Source organism: Vanessa tameamea, chromosome 23 (assembly GCF_037043105.1).
Source record: "Vanessa tameamea isolate UH-Manoa-2023 chromosome 23, ilVanTame1 primary haplotype, whole genome shotgun sequence".
Lineage (NCBI taxonomy): Eukaryota > Metazoa > Arthropoda > Insecta > Lepidoptera > Nymphalidae > Vanessa > Vanessa tameamea.
Window position 1 is genome coordinate 1,402,659 of NC_087331.1, and position 20,391 is coordinate 1,423,049.

Sequence of the window (20,391 nt, forward strand, 5' to 3'; positions counted from 1 at the left end):
CCACTCCATACACACATCCAGTGGCTGTTGTCCCTTTTCCTCCATAGCTTGTATATTTTATCACTATGGAAACATCGTCTTCAAACCATTTTCGATTATAATAAAGTGGTTTAAGGACGATTCTAATATAAACTTTCATCACCGTTATAGCTCCCTTTAGAATTCAGAACCGTTCCGTGTTTTGAGACGACCTAAACGATAGGTATCACATTAAAGTTTATTCAAAGGAAAATGGAACGTATACCACTTATTATCTTAGTTCGACTCTGATCAATTTCGTGTGCACTCTCCTCGATTATTTCACAAAAACCCTTCAGTTCATTACCTGTCATGGACCATTACTTTATCAACGATTAAACTTTTTCAACTCTATGCACTGCACTATAAAATTTATATTTCCTTGCACATCTTACACTGACTAAAGTTTGTCTACATTTTATTTTGCTTCGAAACACTTTTCCGATACTCTAAGATACTATACATCTTTGCACGGACACTAACAATGCTATTTTTTCCTCTGATCATTCACAGTGTGGTTTTATATTAGCATAGGTATAATTCGCTTAACGCTATATACAGAAAAATGTAAATTAAGATTCCAGGTACAATTGGCGTTTACACACAGACACACTGGTGCACATACTTCTACATATACCAGCCAGAATTCTATTAGGATTGGTAGTTCTCAACATACATATATCGATCCCTTCGCACCTAGCATGTGTTATCATGTGTGAACTCCCTTTAGAATTTAAATAGAATTATGAATATTAATCACGATTTCAAGGCACTTAAGCATCGATGTAAGTAGATGGTGAATAATAAAATATTTAAATCAAACTAAAAAAAACTGCCAGTGTCTTGATATTTATATTTTTTTTTACTTATAAAACATTTGAATTATGTAGTCCTAAATATTTTCGCATCCAGTCATGCACGTCGTCTTTAAATAGTACTGAAGCCATCATCAAATACAAAGCTAAATTGTTTTTTCTCATAGTTACATCAAAGACGATGATTGGAGTCCGTGCAGCGTGACATGCGGTGAGGGATGGAGGAAGAAAGAAGTTCACTGCAAAATATTCTTAGAATTCAGTCGGACGATTGCAAAGTTACCTGATAATAAATGTATGGGACCAAAACCAACTGAAGAGACCGAAAGATGTGTTATGGAACCATGCTCAATGGCTTACGGAACTTCATTTGGAGATTCTAGTGCACCAGCATATAATGGGGGTGACAGGTAATCTTTTGTGTCTTTGTTCATGTTACATATAGTCCAAATTCATATGATATATAACTTTAATAGTCTATTAAATATTTGTTAACACTTAACAAGATCTAAAAGCTGATTCAACGTCCCGTTATTGACTGAATCGTCTACCAAATCATTTACTCGTATTTCGTATAACTTTTCACTCCCTGGTACTGCTTTATTAATATCAATGTTATCATTTGTTGAATCGGCGTCTGTAGAATCGTTGGATAAAGTTTCTTCTTCAGGACGAGTCGTGACTATTCTTAATTCTACTAAAGCGATAAGTAGACCAAAAGGAAGCATTTCTGTTATGTCTTTTTCGAATTCTTCTTGTGGATAAACAATATTACCTTCTATGTTGAATTGTTTTAAGAAATTTGTAAAGGTATTATAATAAACTGTTTTAAGATCTTCAAAATATTCAGATCTAAAGGCGGAATCCGTGCATATGTACATAAAGTATAGGATGTCTGTTGCAGGACTTGCATACCTCATAGCTTGAAAGTCCAGGAAACATAATTTATTTACCTGAAAAGTAAATATATTAATGTTATTTTGTATTTAATATAACCAACACGTTGTACAGTAATTTAATTAACTCAATATTTTTCGTTTATGTTTATAATATTAATTTTGAAATACATTCAAATCAAAATACATAGACTTAAATAGACATATGACAATGAATAAATTCATATTATTCGAACAAAATATTGACATATAAGTTTAACTTGAAAACAATCACATAAAAGTTTTGATTGACTTACCTCGTCCTTGAACAAAATATTATTGATCCAACAATCTCCATGACAAAATACGTTATACCTTTTTGGTTTAGTGTACGTTCTTAATAATTCTAATAAAAAATCTTTCACTTTATCCAACTTTTTCTTAGCGTCCGTGTCTTTTATGAGATTCAAAGACATTTCATACGATTCTTGAAAATAATTTCTCAGTTTAGTCTTATTTAGAAATTTGTCTTGATAAATTAAATCTTTAAAATCATCGAGTAAATTTTCAAAATTCGTTTCATCTTTTTTTCTAAACACAAATGACAAAGCGTGAAATTTCGCTAATTCTGTTAATATAAGTCGTACTTGAGGATAATCTAATTTCTCATATTTATTAAATTTACTTTCAATCACAAATCCACTGAGCAGTAAATCTTCCAATATAATAACTTCATTATTTTTCGTTGTACTAGCAAAAACGTATTTCGGTAGTATAGTTCTTTCGTTAGCTACTATATCATTTTGTAATACAACAAATTTATCAATAACATTTCTATAGGCATAAACTTCTCTCTTATGCAATTCTCTAAACAAGTCTTGTCGCGTTGTATTGATAAGAGTTTTCACAATAACACTGACACTGTTTTTTTCATTATTTGTTTCATTAATAGACACTCTAAATACATTCGCAATATAATTTTCACCTTTACCGCAGACAATGTCAACGTGATAAACAAAATCTTCTATATTATAAATGTTTGCGACACTTTTAATACAATTATGTAATTCGATACAGTTAAATTCATCTGGTTCACTTATATTTACATCTAAAGACATTTTCCCTTTCTTATCTTTCTTGTTCTTTACACCGTGACATTAACTGAAGTGACTTCGTAGGGAATTAAATTAACTGATAAAAATTGATACGAGAATTAATCTTATCAAAGGACGATAAAATGCAAACAGAATTTCGGTGGTAATCGTATGATAATTTAAAACACTTTAACTCGTAGACATTCCATACTTTTAGAAATAATGTTATTCAGGTGAATCTATATAGAATGTGTTCAAATCATTTCTACCATCGTTGACGTTTTAATTTCAAGAGATGCTACTATTACGTCACTACTAAAAGAAATCTTATCTTTAATTAACATAGTTATCCTTCTCCTTTTTTATATATTTACATATATGTATTTCTATCAAAACGCGATATTGGTAAAGAGAAGATTATCACTTCAGCAGATCACTAGTCTTCGGTACATCGAGCAATATTAGAGTGGCACCTGGATCACCTGGGAAATCCTATTCTTGGAAGGAAAAGGGGTATACCAGCTGTAGCGCGTCATGTTTAAGTGGAGTTCAGGTATATCTTAGACAATAAATCAAGGTTAAATTTTATTTATACTTTATATTCATATATATTGTTTCAATTATCGAAGAACTGCAAGTAGTGAGTATTTACAAATTGTTATGACAAGTTATCATTTATCTATAATCGTAAACCTTAGATATTATAATATTATACAAACAATCACTTTGAATGCAAATTTCGAATGAATTTTACAAGCCTGTTGGAGAATTACATTACATTAGCAGCCTTAGCCCAGCAGTGGGAAATTTACAGGCTGATTATATGTAAATTTCCCACTGCTGGGCTAAGGCCTCCTCTCCCTTTGAGGAGAAGGTTTGGAGCATATTCAACCATGCTGCTCCAATGCTGGTCGGTGGAATACACATGTGGCAGAATTTCGTTGAAATTAGACACATGCTGGTTTTCTCACGATGTTTTCCTTCATCGCCGAGCACGACATGAATTATAAACACAAATTAAGCACATGAATATTCAGTGGTGCGTGCCTGGGTTTGAACCCGAAATCATCGGTTAAGATGCACGCATTCTAACCACTGGGCCATCTCAGCTCTGTTGGAGAATAAAGTGACATAATTTGGTGGTAGGGCTTTGTGCAGATAAAACTCACTCATTATATATTCAATCGCCAAACAGCAATGCTTAATATTGCTGTAATCCAGTTTGAAGGATGAACTAGAATAATTACAAGCACAAAGAACATAACATCTTAGCTACCAAGGTGCATTGGTTATGTAAGGAATGTTACATAGATTTACAAGGTCTAGCCGTGGTGACCTTACCAAGAGGTGACCCTCTATCCTTCCGCCTACCTATTCTATAACAATCATAAAATTAAAAAACAATACAATATTTTTTTTTTTTCTGTAGGAACTCATCATCCAATGTGTTAGAGATGAGGATGGCAAGAACGCTTCACCTTACATGTGTGATCCACACACGAAACCAGAGAACCGAGTCCGAACCTGTAACGATCACCCGTGCCCTCCTCGGTAAGGCCCCTTAAATATATACAACTGCCTTCAAATATGTCTTCAATAATAATTATACACTTTCATATGAATTTATGACTAATTTTTGCCTCTCTCTCTGTCTCTCACAGTTCCTAAGGTTGACTTGAAAGAATGCTTTTAGTATAAAGTTATTTAAAAAAAAAAGTATTAGTAGCAATGCCCAAATACTAATATTCCTATTTACCCCTCCTTTTAAGCTTATCGCTTATGTTAGTATTGGAGACGAAAATAGCCCAAGGGATCAGGATCGATCCCGCGACTTTTTACATCGCACGACGCCCCGTAAACCATTGCTCTATTGGCGCTTCAAATTTTTCATTTGTGATTCACTTTTAAAAGTCTGCCTTTTGAACTCATTATATTATTATTTTGGTGAGCAATAAAGTATTAAATAAATTAATATATGTTTGAATTGTTGCTATACAGAAATTAAAGAATACATTTATTGTAAGTTAAAATAAATAGCAAAATGCTTATAAATAAAAATAAAAATTTCAGTAAATAATTTCGTGATTCTTTTAGGGAATTTGTAATATGATTTCTATTATATACTGACGATATATACAAAGACTTACAAAATACGTTACAATAAAATCTTGTACTAATGAAAGTATTTAATTTTGAAATATTTGAAAAAAGTCATTAAATAAATACAAATGTTGCGTGCTGCTAAGTACAACTAGACGAATTAAATCATTTCCCTAAAACATTTCACTAAATAGGTTAAAAATTTCACGTTACAAAAACCATTTAAATCTGTCACATATCACACCGAAACGAAAGCTTATACACGTATCAATCTTCAATCAGACAAAAAATTCGTGAACAACAAAATAATTCATAACATATATTTAATCTTTAGCAGAGATCTCAAAACAAGAGACTCAAACAATATAACAAAAGTCGTTCTACTGGTTTCATATTTCACGTGTCAAAAAGCTTGTTTATTTTTAATACATTACCCTGTACTAACGTTAACTAGCTCAATTTATATTTTAACACGTTTACACTGCATTATGTTAGTGTATCAGACCACTGTAATTTTTATTATGTTTTAAACTCTATTTATATCGTGATAAGATTGAAATTTACTCGTCCCTTTGTATTTAGCGTTCGTGGAAATAACATTAAATTACATATAAAGCTCCCTGGAATAGTGTTTAACCAGTGCATTGCGTTAAAACTACTGTTACGGTTTAATATATAAGTCTGAAATATATCGCCTGTAAATTTTACTTTATATAATAGGTAGTTTTTATTTGATTGTATTTACATTTCGAAATAGTATATTAGTATTAAATACTGTATAAGTACTGATATAATATTATTATTGTTACATTTAAAAAATGTGGAAAAACAGACACGTTTCAGTTTTGGGTCATTGTACTCTAAATTTTATTTTAATTCGAGATCATATCTTTATTATGAGCCAATATGCTTATGACCACGAAAAGTGAAACTGTGTTGAAGCGTCAAGAAAATACTTCAAGACATGAACCGCAATCATATTTCAAGATATGATTGCGGTTAATATCAATGATATACATCGCGAATATTGAAATATAGATTACGTTTGTATTGTGTATACCTTATTTACCAAATTAAGAACTTACGGAAATTGAAATAAATTTAGTAATTTTTCCATTTGCCAGATAATAAATACCTAAAGCGTAATATTAATTTAATAATTATATACTGTATTGGTAGGTGTATGTTATATATAACCATATAATACACAAACCAGCTTGATATCATGGCAGTCCATCCTTGTCAAGTAATTATTATGTGCTGATTTCGACCACAACAGCTATTCCCAATGGATACTAGATAAATTAGAGTGTAAAATAAATTTTAAGTATAAATTAAATCAGTTTTACTTCTCCGTGTCAACTGTCAATGTCAATTTAGTTTATGAAGGTGCGCTAAAATAAACGAATTTAAACAAAAAAAAAAAAGCATTACAAAAGATTATAATAATAATATATTTAATGATGATCCTATTGATTGATTTTCATTAGCTATAGACAGATTATTAACAAGAAAATAAAGTCAACGAATTTAGAATTTTATTTGTAAAATAAAACATTCGAAGAACATCAATGTCAAATCCACTGTATCTGAAAGCGTTTAAGTATACATAAGTATCTTTGCAGGTGGAATTACACGGAGTTTTCTCAATGCACCAAGTCGTGTGGAATCGGTATTCAGACTCGAGAAGTCACATGCATTCACGAGGTAAGTTGGAAAATCTCTAGCGGGTTGCGTTTTCATATTAGATTTTGTTGTTTTATTTTGATTCGAATCGATATCGAACCTGAATAACGTGAAGTATACTTCAGAAAAAAAGTGATCAAAATTAAATTGTTGTTGATAAATATATAAAGTATAAAAAGTTAAGTTTTTTTTCACTTTACGAGTAATTTACATGAAAACGGATATATTTGGATGGAAAAGTAAAAAACAATATTTTGTGCCTAACGATAACTAACGTGAAAGATCGATTACTGATATCTTATTTCTGTATTTTTTATTCATTGACTTTAGATATTGTTTAAGAAATATTATTATAGGCATTAGTTGCGTAGTTAAAAAAAAAATATATCCGCTGAGTTTCTTTCGCCGGTTCTTCTCAGGTCCGAGGTGTTAAATTCCGAACCGGTGGTAGATTTTTGACTATCAATAAGCAAGTGTAAACACTTCTATATTAAATAAAGATTTTTGACTTTGATTTTGAGTTAAGTAATCGAAAAGATGTTCGATAATATTTCGTAATTATCTGTAATAAATGGATGAAAAAATGTAGCGTCTCTCCATCTTACCAGGTAACCCGAGGTGGTACCAACACGGTGGTTGTACCAAACAGTATGTGTCCACAACCACCGCCACCAGACAGACAATATTGTAACGTCCTTGACTGCCCCGTTCGGTGGCACGCTGCTGAGTGGTCTAAGTGCTCCAAGACTTGTGGTGGTGGCATGAAGCAAAGAGAGGTACGTATCTATACTAATATATAAAGCGGAAGAGTTTGTTTGTTTGTTTGTTTAAACGCGCTAATCTCAGGAACTACTGGTCCGATTTGAAAAATTCTTTTTTTGTTGAATAGTCCATTTATAGAGGAAGGCTTTAGGCTATATAACATTACGCTGCGACCAATAGGAGCGCAGCGACAGTGAGAAATGTTGCAAAAACGGGGAAAATTATTCACATTTATGGACTTTCGATGCGTGCGCAGCATAAACGTTTTAAGTTACTCAAAAAATGTGTATGAAAGATATATTCCTCTTTTAATAATAAAAAAAAAGTCCGTGACACTATATGTCTATTCGTTAAGAGTGCGCTAGCAGGCGGGGCGCGGCGGCGGCTGAGGGGGAGGCGGGTCAGCCCCGCCGCCGCGCTCGCCACTCTCACCCGCGGGTGTAGTTCTGCGAAGTAGCAATGCACATAACGACTTAAAAAAATTAACATTCTTAATAGTTAAATTATTTATCAAAATTAGGTTTTGTTATCAGCTTATTTGCTCATTATTTTTTATCGTTTAAAATCGATTACATTTAAATCATAATCTGCTGTAGTTTTAACTTACGATATAAGATAAAATGTCAATGAACATTCCTTCGTACTTTGCAAGTAAACAATTAAAACTTTTCACGGTATAAATAAGGTATAAAAATTACATTACACACGAAAAATGTTCAAAATGGCGAGCGATACTTTCACCGAAGCAGATTAATCATCACTGAGAAAATAAATTATGCAAATAAGCAAATAGGTGAATATCGTTTAAAATGACTACACAAATAAATTAGTAGTTCAATATTTCAAGTAATTTCTATTACGTTCAAGCATATTCAACACGGTTGTACTATAATCACCTTATGAAATAACACCAAAGGAGAAACAATCTAAACTTCTTATTGTTCGGTTTGTTTATCTTATTACGTTTAAGTTAATATTGTTTGTTTTCAACCGACTTCAAAAAGGAGAAGGTTATCAATTCGTCTGTATTTTTTTTTTTATATGTTTGTTACCTCATAACTTTTCACTGGATTTTGATAATTTTTTTTGTTTGAAAAGTAGTGCTTCCCGTGGGGCCCCATTTTAATTTTATCCTGTTACGATGATGGTATCCCTATGAAAACGATATAAGTCTTAAATGTGCATTATGTATGTGCGCGATAAATAGGTGAATAACTCAAAATTGTGCCAACCAATTTTAATGATTCTTTTTTTATTATAAAGGATATACTTCAAGGGTACTATGGTGAAAGTTTGGTAAGGTTCTGAGCATAGGATCCATGACAAAGTAACGGTACGGAAGGGAACTGAACAATTCTAAGGAGCACGTTAGCGATACTCGGCCGAATCTTTTAGAAACAAAAATTTTGACAAAAAAAAACCGACTTCAAAAGAGAAAAAAAATAATATGCTCTAAAAAGTAAAAAATAATTGCTTATTATTCTACAACTTAATAATCAAGTAACTTATTCTACTTACCAATATGTAGGTACGTTCTGTGTTTCCACGCAAGGAGATAAGTATGTACCTACCCACTTTAAATCTAACTTAACACAAACCTATGAATAACAAACAATGATCACAATATTTTTTAGATTTATACTATGTAAAATGAAATTAAAAATATTTAGACTATTTAAAAGTCAGCAAAGTTATTACGATAATATATTATAGTTAAAATTATTGTTATTTTTGGAGGCGGTGTCAGCCAAAGTAGGTTTGTAAATATATGATATAATCCAAATTTGTAAATCTGGTCTATCGATAAATACACTTCTTCTTGATGTTTTTTTAAACCCTATACGTACATAGTGGTCCTATATAATGACAGAAAATTGGAATCAAAATTGAGTGTTTAAGCAAACATGTCTACCGTCAGGTATTACAATTCATGAACTTTTCTCCTAATCCAAGACAAAAAAAAGTCTTTCAGATTTACTATTACATTTCCTGTTGAACGTTTTGTTTGTTTAGGCAGAGTATGAATTTTGTTTGTGATTTATTTATTTACAATTGACTTTTTCTTTTGTCTTACATCCAGATGTCGATACACCTGCATCGAATTGTTAACAAAAAAATATTCGCAATCGTGCACTATTGTACAATATTTCTTTTATGTTTAAGAAAAGGGTTGTCATAATTGACCGTATAACAATAAGCAATAAAAACACAGATGTTGGTAATTTATTTAGACAAACTTTACCGGTAATTTTAAGAGGAACTAGAGCAGACATTGTAAGGTCTTGCCTTAAAAGTTCACCGTTATGGAAATTTGTCCATACCTTAAAACTATCTACGAATATGAGAGCACATTTGGGGGGAGGAAGTACAAATTTTCCTTCAAAGTTACTTTTAATAGGAGATGGAAAAGTACCTCATTCTGAAAATAAAATTGAAATTGATCGCGATTTAGGAGAAAAGTGACTAGCATAGAGGATTTAATATCAAAAGTTTACCCTAATATCGTCGAAATAGAAAATAAAGATTACCAATGGATGTGTCAAAGGGCAATATTGGCGGCGAGAAATAGTAGCGTTGACGAAATTAACGACCTAATTTTAACCAAACTTCCAGGCGATATAACTACCTACACATCTATTTATAATGTAATGGATCAAGAAGATGCTGTCCATTACCCGCAAGAGTTTCTCAATTCTTTAAACCCGAGCGGCCTTCCACCACATTCCCTGAAGTTAAAAATAGGTGCTGCGATAATTTTACTCAGAAATCTTAAACCACCAAATTTATGTAACGGGATCCGGCTTCAAGTAAAATTCCTTCGCAATAACGTGATCGTTGCAACAGTTTTGACTGGTCCGGCAGTTGGTCAAACAGTGCTTATACCTCGCATCCCAATGATTCCAAATGATTTACCTTTTAATTTTAAAAGAATTCAATTTCCCATTAAGTTATCTTTTGCCGTAACCATTAATAAATCACAGGGCCAAACATTTAAACACGTAGGAATCGATTTACGTCAAGACTGCTTTTCACACGGCCAACTATATGTCGCGTTGTCAAGATCGGGTTGCGGGCAAAATCAGTACGTTCTTCTACCACAAGAAAATAAAACTAAAAATATAATCTACGCTAAAGTACTGTAAAACATATTATTAAATCTTATTGACGATTATAATAACAAAAACCAACGTGAGCAATCAAACGATAATCATGATAGTGTTTCCGACAACTACGCGAACGAAGTCGCGGGCACAGCTAGTAATAAAATAAAGTTCAATCACATCAGCACAACACGTGGATGTAGATGACTTCCATGTTGACGTGATGTTCTTTTGTTAAATGCAATAATCAATATCATCAGTTTATATATGTATATTGTTTTTATTTGAATTGATAATCGCGCAACAAATATTTGATAGCAATAGTTGCTATGCTCTAACCGTAATAGCCCCATAGCATTAAATAACTTTGATGCTATGGTAACGAAAACCAAGCCACCAGCAAAATAATTTCCAAAGAAGCTTGAAGGAGAGCAGCTTAAATTCCTTCATTATAATAATCTGCTCTATGATTATGTGAATAAAATCATTAAAAAAATACCGATAATTTACGATCAAATATTTAACGGTGGCTAGGTAAACGACGCCAAGCAATTAAGCTACAGATAGAAGTTAATTAAAATTCTGTAATCATTTTTGAATGATGTACAGTATTTATGTCATCAAGTGAAGATCAAATATCTTCTGATAAACGGGTTAGAATTTGCACTTCTGATCAGTTTAAAAGTAGATGATTACTATTCAAATAAAAAAAAAAACAATAGAAATGCGAATATAAAACTGAACATATTGGACATGGGTACCATATAAGTTTTACCTTTATAACATAACTAGTTGTCTTTGTGACTTTGCTCGCGTTTTGGGTCTTGGTCGTCAGATGTTAGACATAAAATATAGCCTATCCCAAGAAACGACTTTTTTGGGATTCAAGCTTCCTTCTATATTTTCTTCTACTTAACGCATCACACAACTGATATTATCAATGAGGTTTCAATCAATTATCTTCATTTTCAATTAAATGGTTATCTTCTACATTCATTTTTTTATGGCATTTATTGGCATATGGGCCCCCGATGGTAAGTGATAACTACTGCCCATAGACAATGGCACTGCAAGAAATATTAACCATTCCTTACATCACCAATGCGCCACCACCCTTGGGAACTAAAAAGTTATGTCCCTTGTGCCTGTAGTTACTGACTGGCTCACTCACCTTTCAAACCGGAACACAACTATACTGAGTATTGTTGTTTGGCGGTAGAATATCTGATGAGTGAGTGGTACCTACCCAGACGGGCTTGCACAAAGCCTTATCACCAAGTAAATCACTGTCTCATGGATCGACACGGCTAATATAATACTAAAATAATTATGCCTCAATTCCACGATCAACACGTTCAAAGCGATTTCGCAAAATACACAAAGAAATCTTATTTTCTTTAGCTATTTTTAGTACTTTGAGCCACTGTTGAGTTTATAAGCTTCTTACTGCCGTGATTAGACTGATCATTGTAAGATTTTATATCTTGTCTTTTTATTTCTCAACGATCTGGTCTGACTTGGATTGGAGATCTCGAGGGTTTCAAATCCCAGGTCAGATTATTAAAAGATATTGAAGAATTGTATCCAAGAATTTTCAAGATGGAATTTTTCGAAAATTGTCAGAGAATGGATTTTACGATGTCCTGATATTAAGGGCTCACATAGATCAACGTTTCAATCTTTCAACTTCTTCCTATAGACTAGTTAATACCATATATTTTTTTAATTGTTTTCTAATACAAATACGACCTCCGTGGTCGAGTAGTGTGTACACCGGTTTTCATGGGTACGCCACTCCGAGGTCCCGGGTTCGATTCCCGGCCGAGTCGATGTAGAAAAAGTTCATTAGTTTTCTATGTTGTCTAGGGTCTGGGTGTTTGTGGTACGATCGTTACTTCTGATTTTCCATAACACAAATGTTTTAGCTACTTACTTTGGGATCAGAGTAATGTATGTGATGTTGTCCAATATTTATTTATTTTTTATTTAAATGAGGCGAGTATAGTGTAAAAAAACCATTAACTTATTTAACTTAATTTGCTTATCAGGTGGTATGTAAACAAATCATGGCGCAATCTCACGTGGTGGAACGTCCAGCGTCTCAGTGCAACTCACCACGACCAGCTACCACCAAGTCATGTAATAGCCGACCGTGTTTATTGGATACGTCATCTCCAGAAATATCTTTGGCGAATTCTTCGTATATACAGCACGATCCGAAGAAGAAGAAGGTACGTTATAATCTAAGACTTTACCTTTAGTTATACGTTTAAAATAAACATAATCAACATTTATCATTACACGCCAAAAGAAATATAACTAATTAATATTGATATCAATTTATTAATAAAGTCAAAATTTATTTTACATTCAACATAGAAGCGTAACACTTTTTATGGATTCAGGCCTGAGAATATCTCGACGGATTTTATCAACAATAACTTTTCATACAATATATTTAATAGTAAGCAGTGTAGTTGTGAGGAATTCTGCAACTGTCAAATTTCAATATCACTTTATGCCACATTTGTATCTACTAACCTGCATTGAAGTAGCGTTGTAGACTAAGCACCAAACCTTCTCATCAACAGGGGGCCTCGATCGAGCAGAGGGACATTAACAGGCTGTTAATATGCTTTACTTTTATTTTTTATAATATAGAGATAATTTCATACTCAGAGTGTGTTCTCACTTTAATTCATAATTATATCTATTTATTAATGATTTGATAAGAAATATCAAGGTTGACTACGTTCAATAATGGTGTTTATTTTTTATTTTTTTTTGGCATTGGTTGGCAGACGAGCATATGGGCCACTTGATGGTAAGTGGTCACCACCGCCCATAGACAAAGGCGCTGTAAGAAGTATTAACCATTCCTTACAACACCTATGCGCCACCAACCTTGGGAACTAAGATGTTATGTCCCTTGTGCCTGTGATTACTGGCTCACTCACCCTTCTAACCGGAACACGACAATACAAAGTACTGTTATTTGGTGGTAGAATATCTACCGCCAAATAACAGTACTCTGCATTAATAAAGGTAAGTAATTCCCATTAAATAAGCCATTCGCCTGATTACTTCGATAACCATAAAGCTATTTGGTTATTTTAGTATTGTAACATTACCTACCTTGCTTGAAAGATTACAATAATTTAAAAGCATTTTTTCTCATGTAATATTGTTATCTGCAGGTGACCGTAAAAGTTGGCGGATCAGCGACTATATTTTATGGAACGCAAGTAAAAATCAAATGTCCAGTGAAGGGATACAATAGGACGAAGATTCAGTGGGCGAAGGACCATCAAATTATTACGAAGTCGAAGAAATACAAAATATCTAAAAAGGTAAGATTGTTTGTTCGGTATTTCTAATATTAATAATGTGTTTGGTTTATGACAGCCGAGGCGATCGTGTGGGTAACGTGAACCTTAATGGAAATCGCGAGTTCAGACCTGAGTTAGCATCTCAATTAAATTCGGTTAATATGTGTTTATAAATTCAAATTCATTAAAAGTTCGAAACGACGCATCTATTTAATATCAAAATCAAAATATACTGTACGAAAGGTTTTTTAAAAAAAATTGAATCGTAACTTCATAAATGTATTAAACACGAAGCTATCACCGGTTCGGAATGTAGATTCTACCGATGATAACCGGCAAGAATCTCAATAGTTTTTATTCGTATGTCAATAATTCATAATTAAAGTGACAGCACACTTATATTCGCTTTTGTCGCTTCACTAGAATGTTCCACGCGCTCCATCTGCCTTCTGTATTTTAATCTGAGCGTAAAACGTAGAATGTGATGCATTAAAGGTGACGTAAATTCATATAAAACCACACGGACAAAACATATAAGGAAACAAGAAGGCCATTTGAAAAAAATAATTACAAAATCTTTAGAAATATAATTAAATTATTCATTATATTTACATAGACAATTGTGTATAAAACTATGAATATTCTCAATTTCGAATACATAATGAATTTTAGTACTTTATCGCATTATCTCAATACCTCAGAAATAACACGTGTAACCTTAAACTGTATTCTCAGTATAATAGTAAACTAATACAAACAGTTGGGTATCTGAAATTCATACCCAAAACTGTAAACTGGCCGAACCCCAAACTAATTCATTCAACCTGTCGATAGAACCAAAGGTTTTTGTCAACTTCCCCAGTATAAGAAATGGTTCGCAGTTGGCAACAACTGCCTATAAATTACCCAAGCAAAAACATTTTACGATAAATTTTGTCACAGTTTAAAAGTATTTCTAGCTTTTATTTACAGTTGACTAATGCCCGCTTCCTATATTTAACGAATGTTACGATGTGATGATACGAAATAAATGTTTGTAGTGATTATTATAGTAGAATTAACAGCAAATCCAGTGGCGTAGACAATACCATAGGGCAAGAATAGTGATAGATAGTGCGGTGTACCAGGGCCCCTAAGATGAGAGGGCCTCCTACGGCCAACATGACTGACTGATTTACTAAACTAGATTGCACGAAGAAGAAAAAAAGGTCATCTATAATTGTTAACATTTGTTTCTGAACGTTTTCGAGCACTGACCCTAAATCGTATGTCAATAAATTTCGGGCAATGGCTCCGCACCGGAGCCAACAACCCTACACTACTTAAAAAATAACATGAAATGTGTAAATCTAAGGTTTATAATAACGATATGATATCATAACATATTACCCAAATATGTTTCGTCTTATCTATTTCAACAAATTAGATACTGTCAATTCGTAGAAAGGTCCTAAGTTTAATAGAAAATATTCTTACCAGATTCTATTTACGATATTTTGTACCTAAACATATAAATAGATTAATAAATATTTTGAGTATCACAGAAGGTTACTAAATTGTCTAAACTTTGTTACTAATTATGTCACCTCCCTAGTTATATCGATATATCGATACATAGGCATACTAGGTATGGTCACTAGAAAGCCCTGTCACCTAATATCACTTATTGTCGGCTTATTGCCATAATCGATTATAGTACTTGACATGATATATCTCATGGTCCTTAAGCTAAATTATTGATAAAGCCTATCTACTAAGTAGTAGATCTTAATACAGTTGGTTCACACATAAATCATCTGTAAAATAATTCACTGCTAGGCAAAGGTATTAAATAAGAAGGTTATATCTAATTCCGCTATACTATATTGCAGTACATCTTATTGAATTTTTTTTTTATTAATTATATATACACACGTTTTGATTATTTATATTTATGTCTAGATGAGATGAGATTGTGTCGAAAAAAAAGTACACGCACACTAGTAAAGTTGTATAACGTTTGGCGAGTGTCAGTCGTATCTGTCACGCACACTAAGTTAATAAAGTTGATTCGTTTGTCTTAGTTCTTTTGTAGTACGACACTCTAACTAAATATAATCTAAGCATGCAAGTTTGCTCGCGATGGTATCTGTCACCTCCGAGCACAAACTAAATTGTAAACCGATTATTCACATAAACAGTGGAAATGAAGAAAAGCTTAAGCGCCAAAATGGTTTTGATTTGAGAAATTAGGGTTTAAGTTTTAACTTTAAGTGATGACATGAAAACTTTGGATGTAATACTTGGGTTCTAACGCGCTATCTCGGATTAAGATTCATGTTCCCACTTACCACTTACCAATGGGTCTCGTCTCAATAGAGTAATTAATTAATTTAAAGGAATATCACTTACAATTTCAATAGACGTTAACAGATGTGGCACATCTGAATTTCAATGTAATCTCAATTTGTGTTTGTATTTCGGAGAAAAACAACTTGAAGAAACCTACGTGGGTTGGATGAAAATTTGCTACACCTTAGCCAAGCTTTAAGAGTAACAGGCAATCTTTTTTAAAAAAAAAAAATATGACGTTAATATATCCCTTATAAAACACTAAGTTTTATATTTTTAAACATCAACATATTTTTTTACACTTCATCCTGAGTATCATTTTTAATATAAAGGACTTTAGCCTAAAGCAATTAAAAAAGATTTATTAATTTCCCTATGCACGTCACTAGAGAGGCAATTTCCGCTTTTATTTAATTATAAATTTTCTCAAACTAAATATAAACACTCATACTACGTACAAAGCTTTTACGAACTATTGTTCAAATGAATTAATTAACTTCGTGAAAGCCTTTTTGGAACTATTTTAATAAATGGGAATGAGTACTTACTAAGCCAGCGGTTGGCCAACATAGGAATAACTGTTCGAGCGAACTAATTTCTATATCTATATTTATTTATTAGATCGCCAAAGTACACACAGATAGAAATTAAATATTATTCATGCTATCGGTGTTGGTGATGTATGTAAATGGTATTTTTTATTATAAGATCATATAGTTATTACTTATTATACCCTGTTCAAGTTAGCTTGGTAACAGTCGATGGAACGATGGAATGCGTAATTCAAATTAGAATTCAATTTTTTCTAAAAGGGTTATACCAGCTAAAAAGACCTCAACCACTAACCAAAGAGACCCAAACCAAAATGCCCCCCGTTCGTAACAATAACTTGACAATGATCATTAATAATGATTTTTTGTAATCTATATTTGTAACAGTTACTGCCTGTCATTCGTGTCCCTACCGTCCGATCGATGTAACATTATACAAGCGTCTATTATTTTCAGTGTTACTATTTAAATTTTACTTTGAAACAATAAAAAGTCTTAAATTTTTCGGATAACGCTTGAATCTTTAGGGACTTTTGTATTATATGTATTTTTTTAAATATTTTTACAATTTTTAAAATCATTAAATTAAGAACATAGTATGTTCGTCATTGCAAAGTTATGTCAATCAGAAAAATTTACATCTGTCAAAAAGATCAAGCTAACTTGTACAGGGTATAGTATAATATTTAAAAAAATAAATAGAGGCAACATGACATAAACGATAAGATTAAATCTCTCTCTTTCTATAACAGGGCGCTCTTCGTATTACATCTCTGTCTCTCCGAGACCACGGAGTCTACACATGCGTGGCGGGAAGATCAAGTGCTAATTTAACGCTACTTGTCAAACCGAGACCTGGAGAGTTTCCGTCGAGTGAAGAAATTGAGAGGCATAAAGCCTTGGACGAACCATCGTCGCCACTCTCTGACAGGTATAATCATTAAAAATAACACAAGTATAAGTCTTAAGTGATAGAAGTAAAACCTCTTTGCATCAGAAACATTTTACTCATTGACATTCAGCTTTGAATTATCATATATAATCTATATCGTTACAATGTAAATGATGATTTTTAAATAAATAAATTATTCTAAATTCAAATTCTGTTTGAATTTGATACAATGTTCTGATTTCCAGCTAGCAATTTATTATCTTATTGTAGAACTATTGAAACTGCTTTACAGTTATTTGTATATTAAGTTGAGCCTTTTTGATAGCAGAGCTGATGGTCGCTATCGAGCCATGATAGGAGGAAGATCCGACGACCAGTCGCACGAACAACGCCCTCCAGATCAGAAGAAAAGCTATAAGAATCGACAGAAAGGTAAATCAAAATTAAACGAATTTGCAGAAACTTTATAACTGAACTAATTACATTGCTAACTAACACATAACTTGAGAACGCCTTTAACGTTTTTTTTTTTTCGAACGCTATGGAGATTTTCAGAAAACTTAAGGACCTTTATTACACCGGTTTTCTAATAGGGACTGTGAGCCAATAAAAAAAATATTAATTATATTATATATATAGCAGAAGAGTTTGTTCTTCGATTTGAATGCGCTCAGCTAAGGATTCAACGTCGATTTGGAAAAAAAAAAGTACATTAAACTGCCCAGTTGTTGAATAACTCGTAAACTATATAAAGCCAAGATTTCTTATATTTTACTAATTATTGAATTTTGCAAATTTTGGTCTATTAGAAGCGCTTCAAGCGCTGAAAACAATAATGATGGCATTGTATGAAGCAAATACCAAATCGTTTGCTCTGCCATAGACATTGTTCGTATTTGCTGTTAATTGTAATGTTTCATTTGCACTAGGAAAATATTGGCTCTAATTTTCTTGTTGATCTAGTACCTAGATACAAGGCCACATCCCAAGGTAAAGGTTCCGATTAGTAATAGTAATAGCCCTAATTCTTGAAGCTAGAAGTATGTATACTGCTGTTCGGAATGCACGTGAAACCGTTGCTGCGCCTAAACTCTTTCGGTCGTATCAAATTTGTCGTACATTGGATTATAAAAGTGAAGGAATTCAGTTTGCACCTGTATAGACACAAATTTGTGCAATATAATATTTCCAGCGTAGTTGGCTACTCTTCCTTAAGATTAGCTGCCTTGCCGAAATCGGTTAGGACCATATCATTATGATCATTAGAAAATATTTTCTATTAGTGTTTACAGATTTTCTTTATTGAGATTCATTGTTTTGACTATTTTTTATAGTAAATAAAACCTATAATCATATAATTTCAAAAACATTTTTTTTTCTTAATAAGAAGTTTGAATAGAATTAACACTTATGTACGGGTTGATTTTACCCATTTTTATTCGTATTTTTGTTGACTTAGTTCGTGTTTTAAATTAATAAATGAAATACTAAAAGCGAACTGCCGCACTGCCTTACGGGATTTTAAACAAAATCGTATTGCTTTCAATATGCCATCACATTACTGTGAGAGAACAGAAACGCCTTAACATTTTTATTATATATAATATTAAATATAATTTCGCGAACAAGATAGCCTGAAATTATATTAAGAGCACTTTAAATTAGGAGCTTGTTAGGATAAATTTTGAATTCACAATATCAAGGGACGTCGTAACCTTTGGTATCATTTTTCTGTTTCAACCTTAACAAAATATATAAATGCTGTAAATATATACATAATAATAATTTATTTCACAATAAGGGTTTAAATATTTACTTAATCTAGACAAGAAACAATTATTATAGTTGACAAAGATATTTTAGAGCAGATGTAATCATTACATATGTACAGTCAGAGTAAGAAAACCTTCGTCAGTTTTCAACTTCATTCCTTTATAAAGTCGTAAACTCTTAGTACATTCTGAAACTAAAGCATTAAACAGAAAACTGCACATATAATTAAACTAACATAGTATGAAAACTAGGTTCAAAATAGTGTACATTGCGACGCAATATGTCATACTGAATCGGTAAAGCAGATTATTGCTCATACTGAGCACGAACCTTTTCTTACCCCGACTGTGCATACTTACATACATACATACATACATACATACATACATACATACATACATACATACATACATACATACTTACATACATACATACATACATACATACATACATACATACATACATACATACATACATACATACATACATACATACATACATACATACATACATACATACATACATACATACATACATACATACATACATACATACATACATACATACATACATACATACATACATACATACATACATACATACATACATACATACATACATACATACATACATACATACATACATACATACATACATACATACATACTTACATACATACATACATACATACATACATACATACATACATACATACATACATACATACTTACATACATACATACATACATACATACATACATACATACTTACATACATACATACATACATACATACATACATACTTACATACATACATACATACTTACACACATACATACATACATACATACATACTTACATACATACATACATACATACATACATACATACTTACATACATACATACTTACATACATACATACTTACATACATACATACATACATACATACATACATACATACATACATACATACATACATACATACACACATACATACATACATACATACATACTTACATACATACATACATACATACATACATACATACTTACATACATACA

The 20,391-nt window shown here is 32.1% G+C and overlaps 2 protein-coding genes across 11 annotated transcripts in view; one reads left to right on the forward strand and one right to left on the reverse strand.

Moving 5' to 3' along the window:
- LOC113397709 (protein madd-4) overlaps positions 1-20,391 on the forward strand; it is a 165,293-nt gene that overhangs the window by 131,771 nt on the left and 13,131 nt on the right. For 7 of the 10 annotated variants that reach the window (XM_064218553.1, XM_064218556.1, XM_064218558.1 and 4 more), the window contains 9 exons: positions 1,001-1,243; positions 3,232-3,355; positions 4,232-4,353; positions 6,528-6,609; positions 7,197-7,364; positions 12,500-12,682; positions 13,649-13,801; positions 17,415-17,593; positions 17,880-17,986. In XM_064218553.1, the coding sequence (XP_064074623.1) occupies positions 1,001-1,243; positions 3,232-3,355; positions 4,232-4,353; positions 6,528-6,609; positions 7,197-7,364; positions 12,500-12,682; positions 13,649-13,801; positions 17,415-17,593; positions 17,880-17,986 (1,361 nt within the window). The remainder of the gene's footprint in view (positions 1-1,000; positions 1,244-3,231; positions 3,356-4,231; positions 4,354-6,527; positions 6,610-7,196; positions 7,365-12,499; positions 12,683-13,648; positions 13,802-17,414; positions 17,594-17,879; positions 17,987-20,391) is intronic. The other 3 variants (XM_064218555.1, XM_026636158.2, XM_064218554.1) reach the window with 2 other exon arrangements.
- LOC135193954 (uncharacterized) lies at positions 1,310-2,890 on the reverse strand. Its single transcript, XM_064218561.1, has 2 exons — positions 2,026-2,890; positions 1,310-1,786 (listed from the first exon to the last, which is right to left on the reverse strand). The coding sequence occupies exons 1-2, from the start codon at positions 2,824-2,826 to the stop codon at positions 1,325-1,327; spliced, it is 1,263 nt and encodes a 420-aa protein (XP_064074631.1). The 5' UTR covers positions 2,827-2,890; the 3' UTR covers positions 1,310-1,324.

What these genes read in the sequence shown, in the direction of transcription:
- LOC135193954 (XM_064218561.1), bottom strand. Translation starts at nt 2,826, where the DNA reads ATGTCTTTAGATGTAAATATAAGTGAACCAGATGAATTTAACTGTATC. An exon ending in ATATTTTGTTCAAGGACGAG is followed by an intron (nt 1,787 to 2,025) that starts GTAAGTCAATCA and finishes TTTACTTTTCAG; the next exon opens with GTAAATAAATTATGTTTCCT.